This window comes from Mobula hypostoma, chromosome 4, assembly GCF_963921235.1.
Source record: "Mobula hypostoma chromosome 4, sMobHyp1.1, whole genome shotgun sequence".
NCBI lineage: Eukaryota > Metazoa > Chordata > Chondrichthyes > Myliobatiformes > Myliobatidae > Mobula > Mobula hypostoma.
In genome coordinates this window covers 187,827,423-187,847,257 of record NC_086100.1, presented here as the reverse complement: position 1 = coordinate 187,847,257, position 19,835 = coordinate 187,827,423, and the positions used below count along the sequence as shown (strand labels likewise).

General features: G+C 42.2%; 1 protein-coding gene across 2 annotated transcripts in view; it reads right to left on the bottom strand.

Moving 5' to 3' along the window:
* Nucleotides 1–19,835, bottom strand: part of dnaaf9 (dynein axonemal assembly factor 9) — a 149,866-nt gene that overhangs the window by 117,573 nt on the left and 12,458 nt on the right. For both annotated transcript variants that reach the window (XM_063047127.1, XM_063047128.1), the window contains exons 2-4: nt 8,068–8,147; nt 2,950–3,069; nt 1,524–1,648 (exon numbers count right to left, since the gene is read on the bottom strand). In XM_063047127.1, coding sequence (XP_062903197.1) covers nt 1,524–1,648; nt 2,950–3,069; nt 8,068–8,147 — 325 coding nt within the window. The remainder of the gene's footprint in view (nt 1–1,523; nt 1,649–2,949; nt 3,070–8,067; nt 8,148–19,835) is intronic.

The window sequence follows — 19,835 nt, the reverse complement described above, 5'->3', positions numbered from 1 at the left end:
TTGGCTCATCGGGCTTGGGGTAGATAAGTAAGTAGCTGGTAAGTTGTTTCTTCTTTATTCTTCATTCCTCGTCTGTTAAGGCAGTGTGAGCACTGAGCATGGCTTCAGGAGTGGTGTTGCCTTCTTTGCATAAGATGTGGGAATTCTGGGAGACCTCCAGCCTCCCAGATAACCACATCTGCACAGTGCACTGAGCTGCAGCTTCTCATAGAACATATTAGGGAACTGGAGCTACAGCCAAATTATCTTTGGCTCATACAGGAGACTGAGGAGGTGATAGATAAGAGTTACAGGGAGGTAGTCTCCACTAGGTTGCAGGAGGCAGGTAACTGAGTGACTGTCAGGAGAAAGAAGGGAAATAGGCAGCCAGGAGGAAAATTCCAGAACTGGAGTCCCTAAGGCAGACCTACACTGTGTTCAATGCTGACGGGCAACTCCTGCAAAGCTGCGGGTCCCAAACTGTATTAGTCTCTGCCATTCCTTTGTGTTTATCAGATGTGTGGAGAGGGGGAGCTTGCTGCACGAGCAACAGCTTGCTCTCTATATCGTACTGCCCAGGTTTATGTATCTAGACCACTAGGATGCAATATTCATGGTCAACTCTGACCAACAGAGGCCTCACTCACTCACAGAAGGGGACAAAAATGGAAAAGGGTAATGAATACATGACTGAAGGTGTTATATATGAAAAGGCAGATGAATTTGTAGCACCATTACAAACTGGCATTAATGACATTGCAGGCATCACAGAATCATGGCTGAAAGAAGATTATAGCTGGGAGCTTAACATTCAAAGATTCACATTGTATTGAAGGACAGGAAGGTAAACGGGGGGGGGTTGGCTCTGTTGTTAAAAAATGAAATCAAAGCACGAGAAAGGTGTGACATAGGATTGGAAGGTGTAAAATCATCGTGGGTAGAGCTAAGGAACTGCAAGAGGAAAAAGATCCTGCAGGGAGTTATATAGAGACTTCCAAACAGTAGCAAAGATGTGTTCTACAAATTACAACATGAGATAGAAAATTCATGTCAAAGGGGCAATATTACAGTAGTCATGGGGGATATTAATATGCAGCTAGATTGGGAAAATCAGGTTGGCACTGGATCCCAAGAGGGGTAATTTGTAGAACGCCTATGAGATGGCTTTTTAGAGCAGTTTGTGGTTGAGCCCACTAGTGAATCAGCTATTCTGAATTGGGTGTTCTGCAATGAACCTGAATTATTAGAAAGCTCAAGATAAAGGAACCTAAAGGAAGCAGTGAATATAATATGATAGAATTCAACCTGCAAAGCACAACAGCAGAGATAGTGCTTAAAGTTGCATGCAAGCCGGCAGAAATAGAATGGCTATCTTTGTTTGATTTTATCATTAACCATAGAAAAATATTTATGATAGACTTGCCCCCTCAAATAGGTTTCGGATAAATACTGAAACATTTCTGAGTAGGAATGCTATAACATCATGAATTTTGCATGTCTGCTCGACTATTATTTTCTGATACAATATCATTTTTATTACTTACTTCTTTTTCTGTCAAACAATGAAGGTGTAGATTTTTCCAATATACCACATAAGGCAGAAGATAGTTATAATTTATTGGGTTGCAATATAGATGAACACTCTCAGGCTTTATCAGTAGGATTACATCTGAAACAGAATGGGAATTTAATTACCATGTTTTTGACTATTAGTACAGTGAATCCAATTAAAGACAAGATATCCTAATTGAAATGAATAATAATTACATAATTCCACCTTTATCAATGGAATGGAAATAAGGGTTCTTCCAAATGTTTCAAAGAAAAAAATAGTTTGACATTTACATGAAATGCTTTCTGCAATATAAAATGCACACCACAGCTCTGTCCATTCTATGCACACGCCATTAGAGCAACTAAAGTCCTCTGAGACATACAGTTGAGGTGTTATGTTGAAATTATATGAGATGTTAGCGAGGCCAAACTTGTGTGCAGTTCTGTTCACCTATCCACAGGAGAAATATCAATGAGCCTGAAGGAATGCAAAGAAAACTCACACAGATGTGGCAAGACTTGAGGACCTGTTATAGGGAAAGGTTAAATAGTCTAGGACTTCACAGTATTCACTGGAGCACAGGAGAATGAGGGAGATCCTGTACAGATAGGGTCAATGCAAGCAGGCACTTTCCCATCAGGTTAGGAGAGACTAGAACTAGAGATTATAGGTTTAGCGTGAAAGGTGAAATGTTTAAATGGAACCTGGTGAGGGGACTACTTCACTCACAGTGTGGTGCGAGTGTGATCAGAGCTGCCAGTGGAAGTGTTAGATACGTATGAGACATTTGGATAGGTACATGGATAAGAGAGATATGGAAGTTTATCATCCAGGTGCAGATAGATGGGTCGAAGTAGAAGACCAGGCTGGCATGGACTAGATGGACTGAAAGATTTGTTTCTGTGCTGCAGTTCTTTACAACAAAATATCTGGCAAAACATATGGGAAAAAAAAACTCCAAGGAAATATAATGTCAGCATAAGAAAAGTACCATATCTGTTATCATAATGAGAAAGGCCTGAAATTTGACAACAGCATTAATTGGTATTGGACATAACAAGAACAGATATTTTGAGGGAAAGCATTTACTTTTTTAATCTATTTTCAGATTTTTTTTAAGAAATGTTGATGGAGAAGGTTTATATTGAGAATGTAATACGCAACGTTCACTGGTGATTATAACTCAAATGGTTTAAGCAAGCAGCGCTAAATGATGGCTGAAGACACGGACAGGGTGAGAGCATGCATAGTGAACTTAGAAGAAAATTCCTACTCAATGACATTTCCCCTCCCAATTTCCACTTTCTTCCATAAAGAAATACCAGAACGGGGAAATTGTTCATAAGTAGACAAACAGAATTCAATGATTCACTTACTTCCTCTATGTGCATGAAAGATAAAGATTACATATTTACCATCAAGCACTTCTTCTGGCAAATCAGTAACATCAGAATCAATGTTAGTCAAATTATACAGATCGAACAGCAGATAATTTGCCAGTTCTCTACAGCCCTCATTATACCTGCTGTCAATACCTGCGAAAAAAAAACACAACTTACCACAAAAATGCACAAGGAAATGTTGACACTATTTTTCAAACCATTTACTATTATAAATTTAAATGGAACACTTCTGATGATATACAAGACAGAATTTCAAAGTTAGCAGAAGAAAATATGAGAATTGTGAAAAGACTGGTTGGCTAAAATGGCAGACAAAATTTCAGATAAGGGGAAAATGAGAAAGGCACGGGAACTTCACAGCTACAGACCCAGACATGCCCAAATACTTACTAGTGGCAGGACAAGTTGATAAGGCAGTTTTAGGAAAAAAACATGAAGCACCAAATTCAGGCATCAACTGATTTTAGAGAACGGGACATGGCCAGTATGACCCGGTATGGGAACACCAATGCCCTTGAATGGGGGGGGGGGGGGACTACAAAAAGTACTGGTTACATGCCAGTCCATCAGATGTATAGCCCTTGCCATCAGTAAGCACATCTACATGGAGTGCTGTTGCAGCAAAGCAGCATCCATCATAAGGAGCCCCTCCATCCAGGTCATGCTCTCTTCTCACTGCTGCCATCAGGAAGGAGATACAGGAGCCGAAAGTCCCACATCAGCTGGTTCAGGAAGAGTTCAACCATCAGGCTCTTGAGCAAGAGGAGATAACTTCACTCACCCCAATACCGAATTGATTCCACAACCTATCGACTCAGTTTTAAGGACACTATAACTTGCGTTATCAATATTTATTGCTTATTTAATTCAACAGAGTTGTCCTTCCCAGCATGAAATGATTTACAAAAAAAAGTTAATTAAAGCAAAGACCACTCCAAATCAGAGAGAAAAAAAAATCCATATACAACATAGTGATATTGATTCTGCACTGTTCTACAAAAGAGGTGCCATAGCCACATTCGGCAAAAGGGTCACCAAACATGTCAAAGTCAAGTTTACTGCCACATGCACAAGTACATGTATGCACAGGTGCAATGAAAAATGTGCAGAGCATCATAGTCACATAGCATCTGATTCACAACACTTACAAGAAAAACATAAACTAAACATAAATTATACAAAATTATACAAGAAAAATACAATTAAAGCAAGAAAAAAAAAGTCCACTGTGGATAGATAGATACTTTATTAATCCCAAAGGAAATTACAACAGTAGCATTACAAGTGCACAAATATAAATATTAGAGAAGTGGAAAGAATAAAAACTAAGTTACCACAAACAGTCTAACAGGAGATGGTCATCATTTCCCCAGTTACAAGTTGACTCATTATAGAGCCTAATGGCCAAGGGAAAGAATGACCTCATATAGCACTCTTGAGAGCAGGGCAGTTGCCCTAGTCTATTATTAAAAGTGCTTTCTGTTCAGCCAAGGTAGCACGCAGAGGGTGAGAAACATTGTCCAAAATCACCAGGATTTTCCATAGGGTTCTTTGTTCTACCAGCCTCCAGTGTGTCCAGTTTGACTTCAATATCAGAGCCAGCCTTTCCAATCAGTTTATTGAACCTGCTGACATCACCCGTGTTGATGCCATTGCTCCAGCACACCACCGCACAGAAGATTGTACTGGCAACAACAGACTGGTAGAACATGTGAAGGAGTGGCCTGCATACGCCAAAGGTCCTCAGTCTCATCAGGAAGTAGAGGTGACTCTGGCCCTTCTTGTACACAACCTCTGTGTTGGTGCTCCACTCAAGTCTGTCATCAAGGTTCACCCCCAGATACGTGTCGTTCCTCACCACATTCAAATCCTCACCATCAACAGCAACAGGAAGCAATGCAGGCTGGGTCTTCCTGAAGTCCATCAGCACCTCCTTTGTCAAATGGTGCAAACTGAACCATCTGCAGCTCAACATTAGTAAGATAAAGTCCTACATCAGGACTTTGCAATTTTCCTCCCGTCCTCCCTTTACACACCCAACTATTGCTGAGTTATCAATGAGTTCCTGCAGATGACATGACTCAATGTTATATCTAAAGTTCGAGGTATACAGGGTAGAGAGAAGGGAAGCCAATACAGCCCCAGTGGGTCCTAGAGCTGCTTATAGCCATGTCTGACACACAGCTCTGAATCCACACATACTGTGGTCTACCAGTCAGGCAAGTCCATTATTCAGGATACAATGGAAATGCCCAACTACACTGAACTGAGCTTTCCCCCCAGCAATGAGGGTGCTGTATGGCACTTGAGAAATTAAAAACATGATCCTCACAGTGCTGCCTTGCTTTTCCAAATTGGGGTAGGCTCTGTTCAGCAGGTAGATGACAGCATCATCAACTCCAATGTGCTCGTGGTAGGCAAACTGCAGGGGATCGAGGGCTGATCTGACCAGGGGTCAGAGGTAAGCCAGGACCAGCATCTCAAGGGTCTTCATGATGTGCAAGGTCAGGGCCACTGGACGGTAGTCATTCAAGAACTTCAGTTGGCCTCCCTGGGTCCTGGGACCACACATGATGTTTTCCACATAGTCGGGACCCTTTCCAGGCTGACTCAGATTGAAAATACACTGGAGAATGCCACACAGCTGCTCAGCACACTCCTTCAGGACCTTGGGGTTCGCACCATCTGGTCCCAATGCTTTGCCATGTCTGAGTTTCCCCAGAGCCCTTCTCACCTGCTCGGTAGTGAAGCCAAGTGCTAAGTGGTCAGTGTTGCTGTACTGATTTTGTTGGACAAATTGGTTCAAGAACCAAATAATTGAAGGGAAGTAACTGTTCTTGACTGGTGTGGGACTTCAGGCCTTTGTGTCTCCTGTCCAATGCTAGCTGCAAGAAGACAGCATGGCCTGGATGGTGACAGATAACAGCTTTTTGAGGCAGCACCTCATGTAAGTACTACCGATGGCAGGGAGGGATGTGCCCCTGATGTACTGAGCCAACTCCACTACTCTCTGCAGCTTCCTGCATTCCTGCACATTCCAATTGTCATATGATACCATGATACAACCAGTCAGGATACTTTTAACAGTACATCTGTAGAAGTTTAAAGTGTTTAGTGACATACCAAACTTTCTTGCAGCACCCAGACAGGTTATCCAATATCGCACATCCAGGGAATTAAAGCTGCTGATCCTCTCCACCACTGACTCACCAAAGTAGACTCACTACCCATATGGACTTTTGATCTGGGACTTGCCAACTTACTCTCATCTCCTCAGCACCTACCGACCGGAACTCCAGGACTGCTGATGTTCGCCCATGGCGTACCCTAACCCAAAGTCGAACACCTGCCCAACCTCTTCATTTATTGCACATGACTTTTAAGTCCCCTTCATCCCATCCCTACATTCTAACCTGATCTCCAACTTCTCTCACTTTTTCCCCCAAAACCAGCCATACAGACCTAAAAACAACCAATTCTGAGCAATGACATTGATGGACATTGCAGCTCAGCATGATCTTGACCGAGAATCAAGATAGAATGACAAATAATTAGTACCATATAAGCAGTGCTGACAATAAAAACATAAGTTATACACAACTTCCACAAAAAAAGACAAATAAGAAAAATAACTGAGTCCATTTTAGTAAAAGAGATCAAAGTGGTCACATTATTGCTAAACTGTGGTAATTAGGGTTTTGCCTGTTGGTTCAAAAACAAAATGGTTGAAAGGAAACAGTTGCTCTCTAACCTGGCAATATGGAACTTCAAGTTCCACACTTTATGCCTGATAGTAGCTGCAAAAGAAAAAAAAAATGGCATGACCTGAATGGTGCTTCCTCCAGGACTGTCTCCTATAGATACTTCCAACTGTGGAAAGGAATGTGCCTGTCATTTATTGGCAGTGCCTACCACTCCCTGTAGCTTCTTACATTCCTGAGCATTTGAGTTGCCATACCTCACCATGATGCAACCAGTCAGAATCAACAATATATCTGTAGAGTGTTCTGTGACAACCTCCTTAAACTCCTAAGAAAATAAACATACTGGTACGCTTTCCTTATGATTGCCTCATCCACCTACATAGTTTAAGTTCACAAAATCCAGAAGTATTTTGCTAAATCTCTGTTGTACCTAAAGCCTATACAATCCTTATGTATGACACCCACAACAGGTTAAGGATGCAACACAGCAAGCTAGACAGCATCTATGGAAAAAGTACAGTCGACGTTTTGAGCCGAGATCCTTCGACAGGACTGGAGAAAAAAAAGATGAGGAGTAGATTTTAAAAAGTGGGGGAGGGGAGATGGAAACACAAGGTGATAGGTGAAATCAAGAGGGGGAGGGATGAAGTAAAGAGTTGGTAAGTTGATTGGTGAACGAGATACAAGGCTGGAGAACTGGGAGTCTGACAGGAGAGAACACAAGGCCATGGAAGAAAGAAAAAGGGGGAGCAGCACCGGAGGAAGGTGATGGGCAGGCAAGGAGATAAAGGTGAGAGAGGGAAAAGAGGATGGGGAATGGTGAGGTAGAGAGTGGGGCAGGGGGCATTACTGGAAGCTCAGGAAATCAATGTTAAGGATTAAGGATGCTTTTGGATTAAACGCTCTGACCCCAAAAGCTCTTATGCCTTTCCCTTTTTCCCCCCAAAAAAATGCCATTTCCATTTGGTCATAAATATTCCATACGCATTAGAAACATGGTCCTGCATAAAATGGTCATAAAGTACTACAAACTAAATTAAGACTCAATTGTTCCCTACATCTGCCCTCTCTACACTCTTTTTTTTCCAGCTTAAATCATCTCAACAGACATGCAGGTTCATCACAAATCCTAGTTTCTACTTTACTTACAGCGTCAATCATTGAAGTTTATAGTGACAGAAACCGAATAATTAAAGAAACCAGTAATAATAAATGTATTTAACATTTGTCAGTTTTCCACCATTCCATTCCCCATTTCAACTGAATGACAAAAACCAAGGTCACCCTGATAAAATTAGTGATCCAAATATCTAACCGTTAAAACGTTAATTTTCTACATTCTCTACCAAAGAAAGTAAACTATAAAAGAAAATTATATATAAAACAGCATATTGTGGTTGAAGTTTACAAACAAACTAAAACCTACCCAGAATGCAAAGAATTCCATCAGATTTTTGCTTGCTGCTGTAATTCAGGAGCGCCTGAATTCGCCGAAGACGGCTGCAACTACAAGAAAATATACAGAGTTAAAATAACTGGCTATTAAAAATATACCACAACACGACAAAAGGCAGAATGAAATAGCATAGTACTTCTTGCAAAGACCAAACAACTGCTTTTATATTTTGCCTATTAAATACAATATTTATGAGTCACAACAATCATAAATTGGACACATCAGCAAACAACAACATCAAATAAACAAACTCTTCTATGGTACAGGTATCAATTATAACCAAAGCTTCAATGACAAACTCCGCCATCTTCATGGCAAGAGTTTGTCAGCGAAACATAGGTTATAATCGATACTTGCACCTGGCTGGAGGCCAAAACAGTTTATTCATCATATACGCCAAGAAAGCACTTAGATCTTTTATTTAACAACACAAAAAGTAATTTAGATTTCAAGAGATGTGAAAGCTGCAGCATCATCTTACAATTATCTTGAAAAATTAAGAAATATCATTTTATTTTACCACTCAAGAACTTAATTAAATAGCAGCACATAATGATGTTTGGGTCAGACTTCTTTTCAGTCTTATGAACTTGCTTACCACCACCATGAAAGTACAGCCTAACATTGGTATTAAAAGTATGATTTATTTATGATAGCTCTTACAAATTCATCAAAAAAAATTAAACCTGGCAGTGCAACTTCAACTCAGATTTGAAGTCCACTAACATTAACAAAGATGCTCTGCTTGTAATTTATTATAGCTTTCTTAAAGAAAGCAAGCAGATGAAAAAGTGTAAATAATCATAATTCATGCCCTGCTTCTATACTATGAATATATAAATTTAAAGCAGGCCATTCAGCCCTTCGAGCATAATCTGCCATTTAAGTTGATAATGGTTGGTCTGATTATAACATCTCATTTACATTCCTGTCATATAGTATAGACAGTATGGTAGAGCACAGAAACACAGTACAGCCCACAACCCTGTGCAGAGTCAATCAAATTGGCAATCAAATAGCTAATTAAACTTCTGCATACACAATGTTCATATCCATAAGACATAGGAGTAGAATAAGGCCAGTTGGCCCATCAAGTCTGCTCCACTTTTCTTTCATGGCTGATCCTTTTTGCCCCTCCTCATCCCCACTCCCTGTAACCTTTGATGCTGTGGCCACTAAGAACCCATCAATCTACGCCTTAAATACACCAAATAACTTGGCCTCTACAGCTGCCTATGGTCACAAATTCCACAAATTCACTACCCTCTGGCTAAAGAAACTTCTCTGCATCTGTTTTAAATGGACGCTGCTCTATCCTAAGGGTTTGCCCTCTTGTCCAAGACTCCCTCACCATGGGAAACATTCTTTCACCTCTGTCTTGGCCTTTCAATATTCGAAAGGTTTCAATGAGTTCCCCCCCACCTTCTAAATTTCAACAAGTACAGGCCCAGAGCCATCTATATACTACGAAAACTCTCATGCTCTATCTGTCTGTAACCTCCAATTAGTGCACTACAGCGGCTCTTTTTTTGGCTAAATCGAATTAAAATGCGCCAAGTTACAGAATGCAGGCAAAGTTCAGGGTTATATATTTGTATAAAATTGCTCATTCGCCAAAATCAACAGGCTCCCTTTTAACCCGAGAGTCAATCTGCCATCATGGAAATCAGGATGTGACAGCCCAACGCATGCACACGGCCAGCCTCAGCAGCGATACCTACTGGAGCAAAAGGGCAGAGCAGCTCCATTTCGAGGGGTTACATTCTGCTAATCACCATCAGCATATGCAGGACTGGGACAGATCTAACTGCCACCCATCAATAACAGATAATTAAATCTTATTGTAATGACGTACTTTGAGACACCCATAAAACCCTTTGCTGCAGTTAGCGGTGACTATATCACATCTATTTAGGACAGCACCAACCACATCATCAAGAATAAATCGAGAATAACCGTCTCGACTTCACCGCACCTTGTTCCCATTCCAACCTCACTCCTTCCGACCGCTCCCTCCGCACTAATCCTAACCTTACTATTAAACCCGCCGATAAGGGGGGTGCTGTTGTAGTCTGGCGTACTGACCTCTACCTTGCCAAGGCACAGTGACAACTTGCAGATACCTCCTCTTATTTACCCCTCGATCATGACCCCACTAAGGAGCACCAGGCCATTGTCTCCCACACCATCACCAACTTTATCCGCTCAGGGGATCTCCTATCCACTGCTACCAATTTTACAGTTCCCACACCCCGCACTTCCCGTTTCTACCTCCTACCCAAGATCCACAAACCTGACTGTCCAGGTAGACCCATTGTCTCAGCTTGCTCTTGCCCCATCGAACTCATTTCTGCGTACCTCGACACTGTTTTATCCCCCCTTGTTCAATCCCTTCCTACCTATGTTCGTGAAACTTCTCACGCTCTGAATTTTTTCAATGATTTTAAGTTCCCTGGCCCCCATTGCTTTATTTTCACCATGGATGTCCAGTCCCTATATACTTCCATCCCCCACAGGAAGGTCTCAAAGCTCTCTGCTTCTTTTTGGATTCTAGACCTAACCAGTTTCCCTCTACCACCACTCTGCTCTGTCTAGCGGAATTAGTCCTTACTCTTAATAATTTCTCCTTTGGCCCCTCCCACTTCCTCCAAACTAAAGGTGTAGCCATGGGCACCCGTATGGGTCCCAGCTATGCCTGCCTTTTTGTTGGCTTTGTGGAACAATCCATGTTCCAAGCCTATACTGGTATCTGTCCCCACTTTTCCTTCTCTACATCGATGACTGCATTGTCGCTGCTTCCTGCACGCATGCTGAGCTCGTTGACTTCATTAACTTTGCCTCCAACTTTCACCCTGTTCTCAAGTTTACCTGGTCCATTTCCGACACCTCCCGCCCCTTTCTTGATCTTTCTGTCTCTATCTCTAGAGACAGCTTATCTACTGATGTCTACTATATGCCTACGGACAGCTACCAGGACTATTCCTCTTCTCACCCGTCTCTTGCAAAAACGTCATTCCCTTCTCGCAATTCCTCTGTCTCCACTGCATCTGCTCTCAGCATGAGGCTTTTCATTCCAGGACGAAGGAGATGTCCTCCTTTTTTAAAGAAAGGGGCTTCCCTTCCTCCACCATCAACTCTGCTCTCAAACGCATCTCTCCCATTTCACAGACACCTGCTCTCACCCATCCTCCCGCCACCCCACTAGGAATAGGGTTCCCTTTGTCCTCACCTTCCACCCCACCAGCCTCCGGGTCCAACGTATTATTCTCCGTAACTTCCGCCACCTCCAACGGGATCCCACCACTAAGCACATCTTTCCCTTCCCCCACCCCGCTTTCCGCAGGGATCGCTCCCTACGCAACTACCTTGTCCATTCATCCCCTGCATCCCTTCCCACCGATCTCCCTCCTGGCACTTATCCTTGTAAGTGGAATAAGTGCCACACATGCCCTTACACTTCCTCCCTCACCACCATTCAGGGCCCCAGACAGCCCTTCCAGGTGAAGCGACACTTCACCTGTGAGTCGGCTGGGGTGATATACTGCGTCCGGTGCTCCCGATGCAGCCTTCTATATATTGGCGAGACCCAACGCAGGCTGGGAGACCGTTTCGCTGAACACCTACGCTCTGTCCGCCAGAGAAAGCAGGATCTCCAAGTGGCCACACATTTTAATTCCACGTCCCATTCCCATTCTGATATGTCTATCCACGGCCTCCTCTACTGTCAAGATGAAGAAACATTCAGGGTGGAGGAACAACACCTTATATTCCCTCTGGGTAGCCTCCAACCTGATGGCATGAACTTTGACTTCTCTAACTTTCATTAATGCCCCACCTCCCTTTCGTACCCCATCCGTTATTTATTTTTTATTATTAATTTTTTTTCTCTCTCTCTCTTTTTTCTCCCTCTGTCCCTCTCACTATACCCCTTGACCATCCTCTTGGCTTCCCTCCTCCCTCTTTCTTTCTCCCTCGGCCTCCTGTCCCATGATCCTCTCCCTTCTCCAGCCTTGCATCCCTTTTGCCAATCAACTTTCCAGCTCTTGGCTCCATCCCTCCCCCTCCTGTCTTCTCCTATCATTTTGGATCTCCCCCTCCCCCTCCCAAATCTCTTACTATCTCTTCTTTCAATGAGTCCTGATGAAAGGTCTTGGCCCGAAACGTCGACTGTACCTCTTCCTGTAGCTGCTGCATTCACCAGCAATTTTTATGTGTGTTGCTTGAAATTCCAGCATCTGCAGATTTCCTCATGTGTGCGTTTCAAGAATAATCAACATCCTTTGGTGTTACTGCTTCGTATCTTCTATCCAGCATTAGGGTAAAAAAAAATGGTCAGCCTAATTATGCTGCGGGGGAAGGGAAGGGGGACATTATGGTCAACAGATGACGCCAAATGTCGTCGGGAAGCAGCAAGGAGAAGGAGAGAGCAAGAATCAAGATGAGGCCAGGGCCGCACGACTCCAGGATCAAAGAGTCAGGACAAAAAAAGATGAGAGAAAAAGGAGAGGCATGCATGTCTCTAGGATCAGAGACAAACAACCAACAGCAGAAGAGATGAAGAGACAGGGGATAAAAGGGCTGCACGTCTCCAGAATGACATCGAGAGGCACAAGGGTGGCAGATAAACCAAAAATGATGCCATCAAAAGTGTCCTTCGTTAAATGAGGAGCAGCTATATTTGCTTTACTACGCATCATTCTTCTTAAATAAACTGAGATTTTCTACTACAGTTTCCAAAGCAAAGCAATACCAATAGCATTCAGGAAAATTTAATGTTCATTCTTGTCACATCAGACTGCACTACCCTTCGCTGAAAGGGTGCCCCAACAGGTCACCCCGTTGTCTAGTCACTACTACTACTACTATGACGTCGACTCAGGCCTAGGGAGCCGGCGTCAGGCACGATGACTGACTCTCCACTTCTCCCTCTCCCTCATCAGTGTGTTCAGTTCATCTATATTAGCCGAGCCGCTGTCCTCTAGGAGCGTGTTGACCATAGTCTTGGGAGGGCGCCCAGGGTTCATCCTCCCATGCTTGGGCTCCCATATATAAGCCATCAAACGTTCCTCATATAACCCTTTCATTCCCGGAATCATCATTGTGAACCTCCTGGACAGCTTACAATCGTTAAGGGAACAATGAATTCAAAAATGTATCAAGACATTTTACTGGATGTTGTCAGGGTAGAGATCCGCTGAAGCTCAAGACAAGTTGGATAATGCAACACAACAATGATCTGAAACACAACAGTAAAACAATAATAGAATAGTTTAAAAAGAAGAAAATTCGTATTTTGAAGTGGCCAAGACCTTAACCTAATTCAGATCCTGTGGCATGACCTGAAGACCATTCATGCAAGGTATTTCAGAAATGAAATACTTTGAATGAAGGAATGGTGTAAAATTCCTCCTCGCCGTTGTACAAGACTGATCAGCAGCTACAGGAAACGTTAGGTGGAAGCTACTTCTGCTAAAGGATGTGCTACCAGTTATTAAATACAAGGGCTCACATACTTTTTACAGCCTGGACTGTGATTGTTTAAATGATATTGACCAGAAGTGCAATTGTTTGTTATTAGTTTAGGCAGATTGTCTCTGTCTACTACTGTGACTTAAATGAAGATCAGACCTCATTGTATGAGTAACTAATGCAGGAAACCAGGTAATTATAAAGGGTTCACAAACCTTTCCTTGCACCTGCATACATCACCATTTACAACCCTGATATTCATTTTCTTGCAGGCATTCTGGTCAAATTCAAGAAACACAATAGAATCAGTGAAAGACTTGCCCCAAAAGGACAAACAACCAATGTGCAACAGACAAGAAACTGCAAATATTAAAGGAAGAAATAATAATAAATAAACAGTAAATATAGAGAACATGACACGAAGAGTCCTTGAAAGCAAGTCCATAGGTTGTGATGAGTGGTCAGTTCAGTGTTGAGATCAGTGAAGTTATCCATGCTGGTTCAGGAGCCTGATGATTGAGGTGAATAACTATTCTTGAACCTGGTGGAGTGGGTCCTGAGGCTCCTGTATCTTCTTCCTAATGCCAGCAGCAGGAACAAAGCATGGCCTGGATGCTGGCAGTCCCGGACAATGGATGCTGCTTTCCTGCAACAGCGCTCCATATAGATGTGGTTAATCATAGGGCAGGCTTTACCCATGATGGATTGTGCCTTATCCACTACCTTTTGTTGGTTCTTCCATTCAAGGGCATTGGTGTTTCCATACTAGGTCATGATGCAACCAGTCAATATACTCTCCACCACATCTATTGAAGTCTGTTTATGTTTCAGTCAGCATGCTGAATCTTCACAAACTATAAAAGTAGAGGCACTACCACGCTTTCTTTGCAATAGCACTTATGTGCTGGTCCCAGGATATATCTTCTGAACTGATAACACTAAGGAAAGTAAAAGTTATTGACCCTTTCCACATATGAACTTCCAGTTTCCTACTCCTGAAGTCAATAATCAGCTCCTTGGTCTTTCTGACAGTGAATGAGAGGTTGTTGTGGCACCACTCACCCAAATTTCCAATCTCCCTCCTCTGTAAGACCATAAGATATCGGAGCAGAAGGTAGGCCATTCAGCTCATCAAGTCTGCTCCACCATTCAATCATGGGCTGATCCAATTCTTCCAATCATCCCTACTCCTCCACCTTCACCCCATACCCTTTGATGCCCTGGCTAATCAAGAACCTATCTATCTGTCTTAAATACAACCAATGACTTGCCCTCCACAGGCGCTCGTGGCAACAAATTCCACAGATTTACCAACTATGACTAAAGTAATTCCTCCACATCTCTGTTCTAAATGGACGTCCTTCAATCCTGAAGTCATACCCTCTTGTCCGAGAATCCCCTACCATGGGAAATAACTTTGCCATATCTAATCTGTTCAGGTCTTTTAACATTCGAAATGTTTCTATGAGATCCTCCCTCGTTCTGCTGAACTCCAGGGAATACAGCCCAAGAGCTGCCAGACATTCCTCATATGGTAACCCTTTCATTCTTGGAATCATTCTCATGAATCTTCTCTGAACCCTCTCCAATGTCAGTACATCCTTTCTAAAATAAGGAGCCCAAAACTGCACACAATACTCCCAAGTGTAGTTTCACGCGTGCCTTACAGAGCCTCAACATCACATTCCTGCTCTTATATTCAATACCTCTAGAAATGAATGCCAAATTTGTATTCGCCTACTTCACAACCGACTCAACCGGGAGGTTAACCTTTAGAGCATCTTGCACAAGAACTCCCAAGTCCCTTTGCACCTCTGCATTTTGAATTCTCTCTCCATCTAAATAATAATCCGCCCATTTATTCCTTCCACCAAAGTGCATGACTATACATGACCTAAACTATCTAAGTCTCTCTGCAGGCTGTTTCTTCAACACTACCCGCTCCTCCACCTATCTTTGTATCATCGGCAAATTTAGCCATGAAATTCATCAATACTGGAGTGCAAATCATTGACATACATCATAAAAAACAGCAATCCCAACACCAACCCCATGGATCTCCACTGGTAACCAACAGCCAGCCAGAATAGAATCCTTTTATTCCCACTCTGCTTTCTGCCAACCAGCCAATGCTCCACCCATGCTAGCAACTTCCCTGTAATTCCATGGGCTCTCATCTTGCTAAGCAGCCTGATGTGCGGCACCTTGTCAAAGGCCTTCTGAAAATCCAAGTACACCATGTCTACTGTATCTCCTTTGTCTACCCTGCTTGTAATTTCCTCAAAGAATTTGTAGTAGGTTTGTCAGCCAGGATTTTCCTTTCAGGAAGCCATGCTGGCTTTGGCCGATCTTGTCATGTGCCTCCAGGTACTCCGTAATCTCATCCCTAACAATTGATTCCAACAACTTCCTAACCATTGAGTCAGGCTAACAGGTCTATAGTTTCCTTTGTGCTGCCTCCCGCCCTTCTTAAATAGCAGAGTAACATTTGCAATTTTTCAAGTCATCCGGTACAATGCCAGAATCTATCAATTCTTGAAAGATCATTGTTAATGCCTCCGCAATTTCTCCAGCTACTTCCTTCAGAACCCAAAGGTGCATTCCATCAGATCCAGGAGATTTATCCAACCTCAGACTACCTAGCTTCCTGAGCACCTTCACAGTCGTAATTTTCACTGCACAAACTTCACTTCCCTGACACTCTTGAATGTCCGGTACACTGCAAACATCTTCCACGGTGAAGACTGATGCAAAATACGCATCCAGTTCCTCTGCATCTCTCATTACAATATCTCCAGTGTCATTTTAATTTGGTCCTATATCTACCCTCAACTCTCTTTTACCCTTTATATACTTTTTTAAAGATGCTAATTCATCACATTTTATTCAACAGTGATGTCATCCGCAAACTTAAAATATGGCACTGGAGCTGTGCTTAGCTTCACAGTCATAAATATAAAGTGATTAGAGCAGGAGCCCAACCACACAGCCTTATGGCGCATCTGTGCAGATGGCTACGTCGTTGCCAATTCAAACGGACTGCGGTTTGCAAGTGAGCAAGTCAAGGATCCAGTTGCACAAGGAGGTAATGAAGCTTAGGTCTTGAAGCTTATTGATTAGTTTTGAGGGGATGACAGCTTTGAATGCTGAGCAGTAGTCAATCAAGTTCATCATGATGTATACATCTTCAATGTCCAGGCGTCCCAGGGTTGAGTGAAAAGCCAATGAAATGGCATTTGCTGTTGACCCATTGCAACAGTAGGCAAATTGGAATGGAGCTTGATTGAAGCAGGTGGGTACCTCAGACTGCCAAAGCGAGAGGGTAAAGATATCGGTGAACACTCTAGCCAGTTGATCAATCAGATACCCACCTGGGCCGGATGCTTACACTGGGTTCACACTCCTGAATAATGCTCTAATATCAATCTGAGACTGAAATTGCAGGGTCATTGGGGATGGTGAGAGTTTATGAAGTTTCCTCCATGCTTTGACAGTCAAAGCAAGCATAAAAGGCATTGAGCTCATCTGGGAGTGAAGCCTTGTTGTCACCTACGTTTCTTAGTTTCATTTTGTAGGAGGTGATAGCATTCAAGCCCTGTCACAGCCATCTTGCATCTTTCAGTGATTCAACTTTGATCCTGAATTGCTATTTTACACGAGATGGCTTTCCAGAGACTGTACCTGGACCTCTTATATTACACTTGGACACCAGATCTGAATGCCACTGATCTGACCCTCGGCAGATTATGGATCTCATGGCATCCAGCTGGGGTAGACGCTGAATGAATTTGTGGGGACACACACACCCGCATATGACCACTTTAATAAAGTTCAATGACAATTGTGGTATATTCATTCAGATCCTCTGATGAGTCTTTGAATATGGCCCCATCCACTGACTCGAAGCCACTCCTCTGCCTCCCACGATCACCTGTTTTGTTGTCCTCATCTCTGGATCCTTGCTCTTTAGCCTTTGCCAGTATGCTGGTTGGAGGAGGACAGCAAGTGATCAGATTTCCTGAAATGCAGTCTTGGCATGGAACTGCAGGCGTTCCTAATCGTAGTATAGCAGCGGTCGAACGTGTTGGGAACCCTAATGCTGCAGGTGATATGGTAACGATATTTGGGCCGAAATTTCTTCAAACAAGCCTGATCGAAGTCCCCAAGAATAATTTGTGAGACATCAAAGAAGGCTGCTACTTGTTGATGGCGACACTCAATACCCAAATGCCTGCTTAATGTCTGCTTTTGGCAGAATATAAATTGCAGTCAGGGTCGCAGTGAAGAAATCTCTTGGTAAGCAGAACACTTAATCATTGGATATTCCAGGTCGGGGGAACAAGGGTGCAACAAGACCACTGTTTCCAAGCACCACAAAGAGTTTATCATGACCTCCACATTTTGCCTTCTCTGAATCAACAGTATGGTCCATCTTGTGTATTGAGAACCCTTCTGGTCTTACCAACGTATCCAACATCCATAGTGAGCCACATCGCCATAAAACAGAATGCAGCAATTCCTCATTTCCCTCCGATACACCAATCTTGCCCTTAGGTCCAAAATCTTGTTCCCCAATGACTGTACTTCTGCAAACAAGATGCTGAGTAGAGAAAGTTTCAACCTTGGCATTTCATTCTAGCTTGAAGTTCTTCCCTCCTCTCTCTTTTTCAGCCATCGGAATGCATCTTCGTCTGCTTAAGGGTCTCATACCTGCGTGCTGAGAGTCAAGTCTACCGAGACTTTCAGGAGATAGTGAAATTAAGACGATTCAAAAATATGTTAATTAGAGGGAAATTACAGGCTGCAATTGATTCCAGTGAGAGTAGTTCAATCCATCATAAGTTTTAAACTAACTAGTATGTTTAAGAATATAGAATCACAATCAGTTACTCATACTAAATTTACATTTACTATTGCCATATTTAAATTGCTTATCACTTTTTAAACCAATAATCTTAATAAAATTGTAAGCACTCCAAACAATTGCAACAATTGTTAGAAATCAAATTGTATGTTGTGCCTCGGAAATGCTTTCACTTCTGTGGAATGCTCTGCAGAAAAGTAGTGGTTCAGTAGTACATGTAATTGATTCAATCCACTAAATAATACAACTACACCACTACAGTGTACATTACAGCCACTATAAGATTACAAATATTAAATGACTCATATTGGAATAGAAATAAAACATAGACACTCCAATTTCCACCATGGTAACAAGCACATGCATACAAAAGAAATATTGCCCAGTATGTTTTGATTTGCATGGACTACACGTCCATCTCAACAAGGCAGCATAGACGGTCACAGAGACAGAGGGCGAGACGACAAAAAATAGCACATCTTAAAGCTGGGGTGACAAATTTGAGAAATGAAGGGTAGCAACGGTGAACATTAACGGTGATGAAACGGTGATGAAAAATAAATGGAAATTGTAAGCAAGCCAAAGTTGGAAAAGAGCAGAGTTCTTAAAATTCTAAAACGAGATACCTACAAAAATCGGGAATGTTATCTGAACAGGAGCACAAGAATTTTGAATCTGAGGCACTGATCAGTGTTAATGTACTTCAGCAGATACAAATGTAATAGGAGAGGAATTTTGAAGATATAATGAGAAGGATGGAAAATTCTAGTAATACTTAACAATCAGGTAACATACGTGGGAATAGAAAGAATTAAAATTTCAGGTTGAAGACCTTTTATTGGAATAGAGAAAGAAAGAAAATGTCAGTTTTAGGTCACAGAAAATATGGGATAAAGGCAGTTCAATATTAGATTACCTTTTGCTTATGGAGGGTAATAGAATGGAAAATGTTCTTTAACAGTAAAATTAACAAGTCAGCAGAAAAATTACAACTTACAGAAAAATGCACTAGATAGTAAAGAGAAACAGGTTTAGTACATGTCGTGAAAAAAGGAGCTGCTCCTTGAATCAACAAGCCTTTTTTCCCCAAAATACACGGCAGTAATAACTCACAACTGTTAGATCTTTGGATGCCACAACCCAACACGTCCACAAAATGCAAGAAAATATTAAAGCAAACCCAAAAGCAACTTTCTTGCACTACAGCATTTTGGGATTGTGCAAGAATGTAACAGATAGCTAGTTAGAGATGGGGAGTGTATTTGAACTGAAACATCTTCAATAAGAAACCACATGAGATTATCAGAGAATTCAGAGTGCATTATTATGGGTTAATATACTGATGCAATTTGAAGATTTGTTGAAGGACAGAAATTCATTGAATAAAAGGGCCATTTTAAGGCTG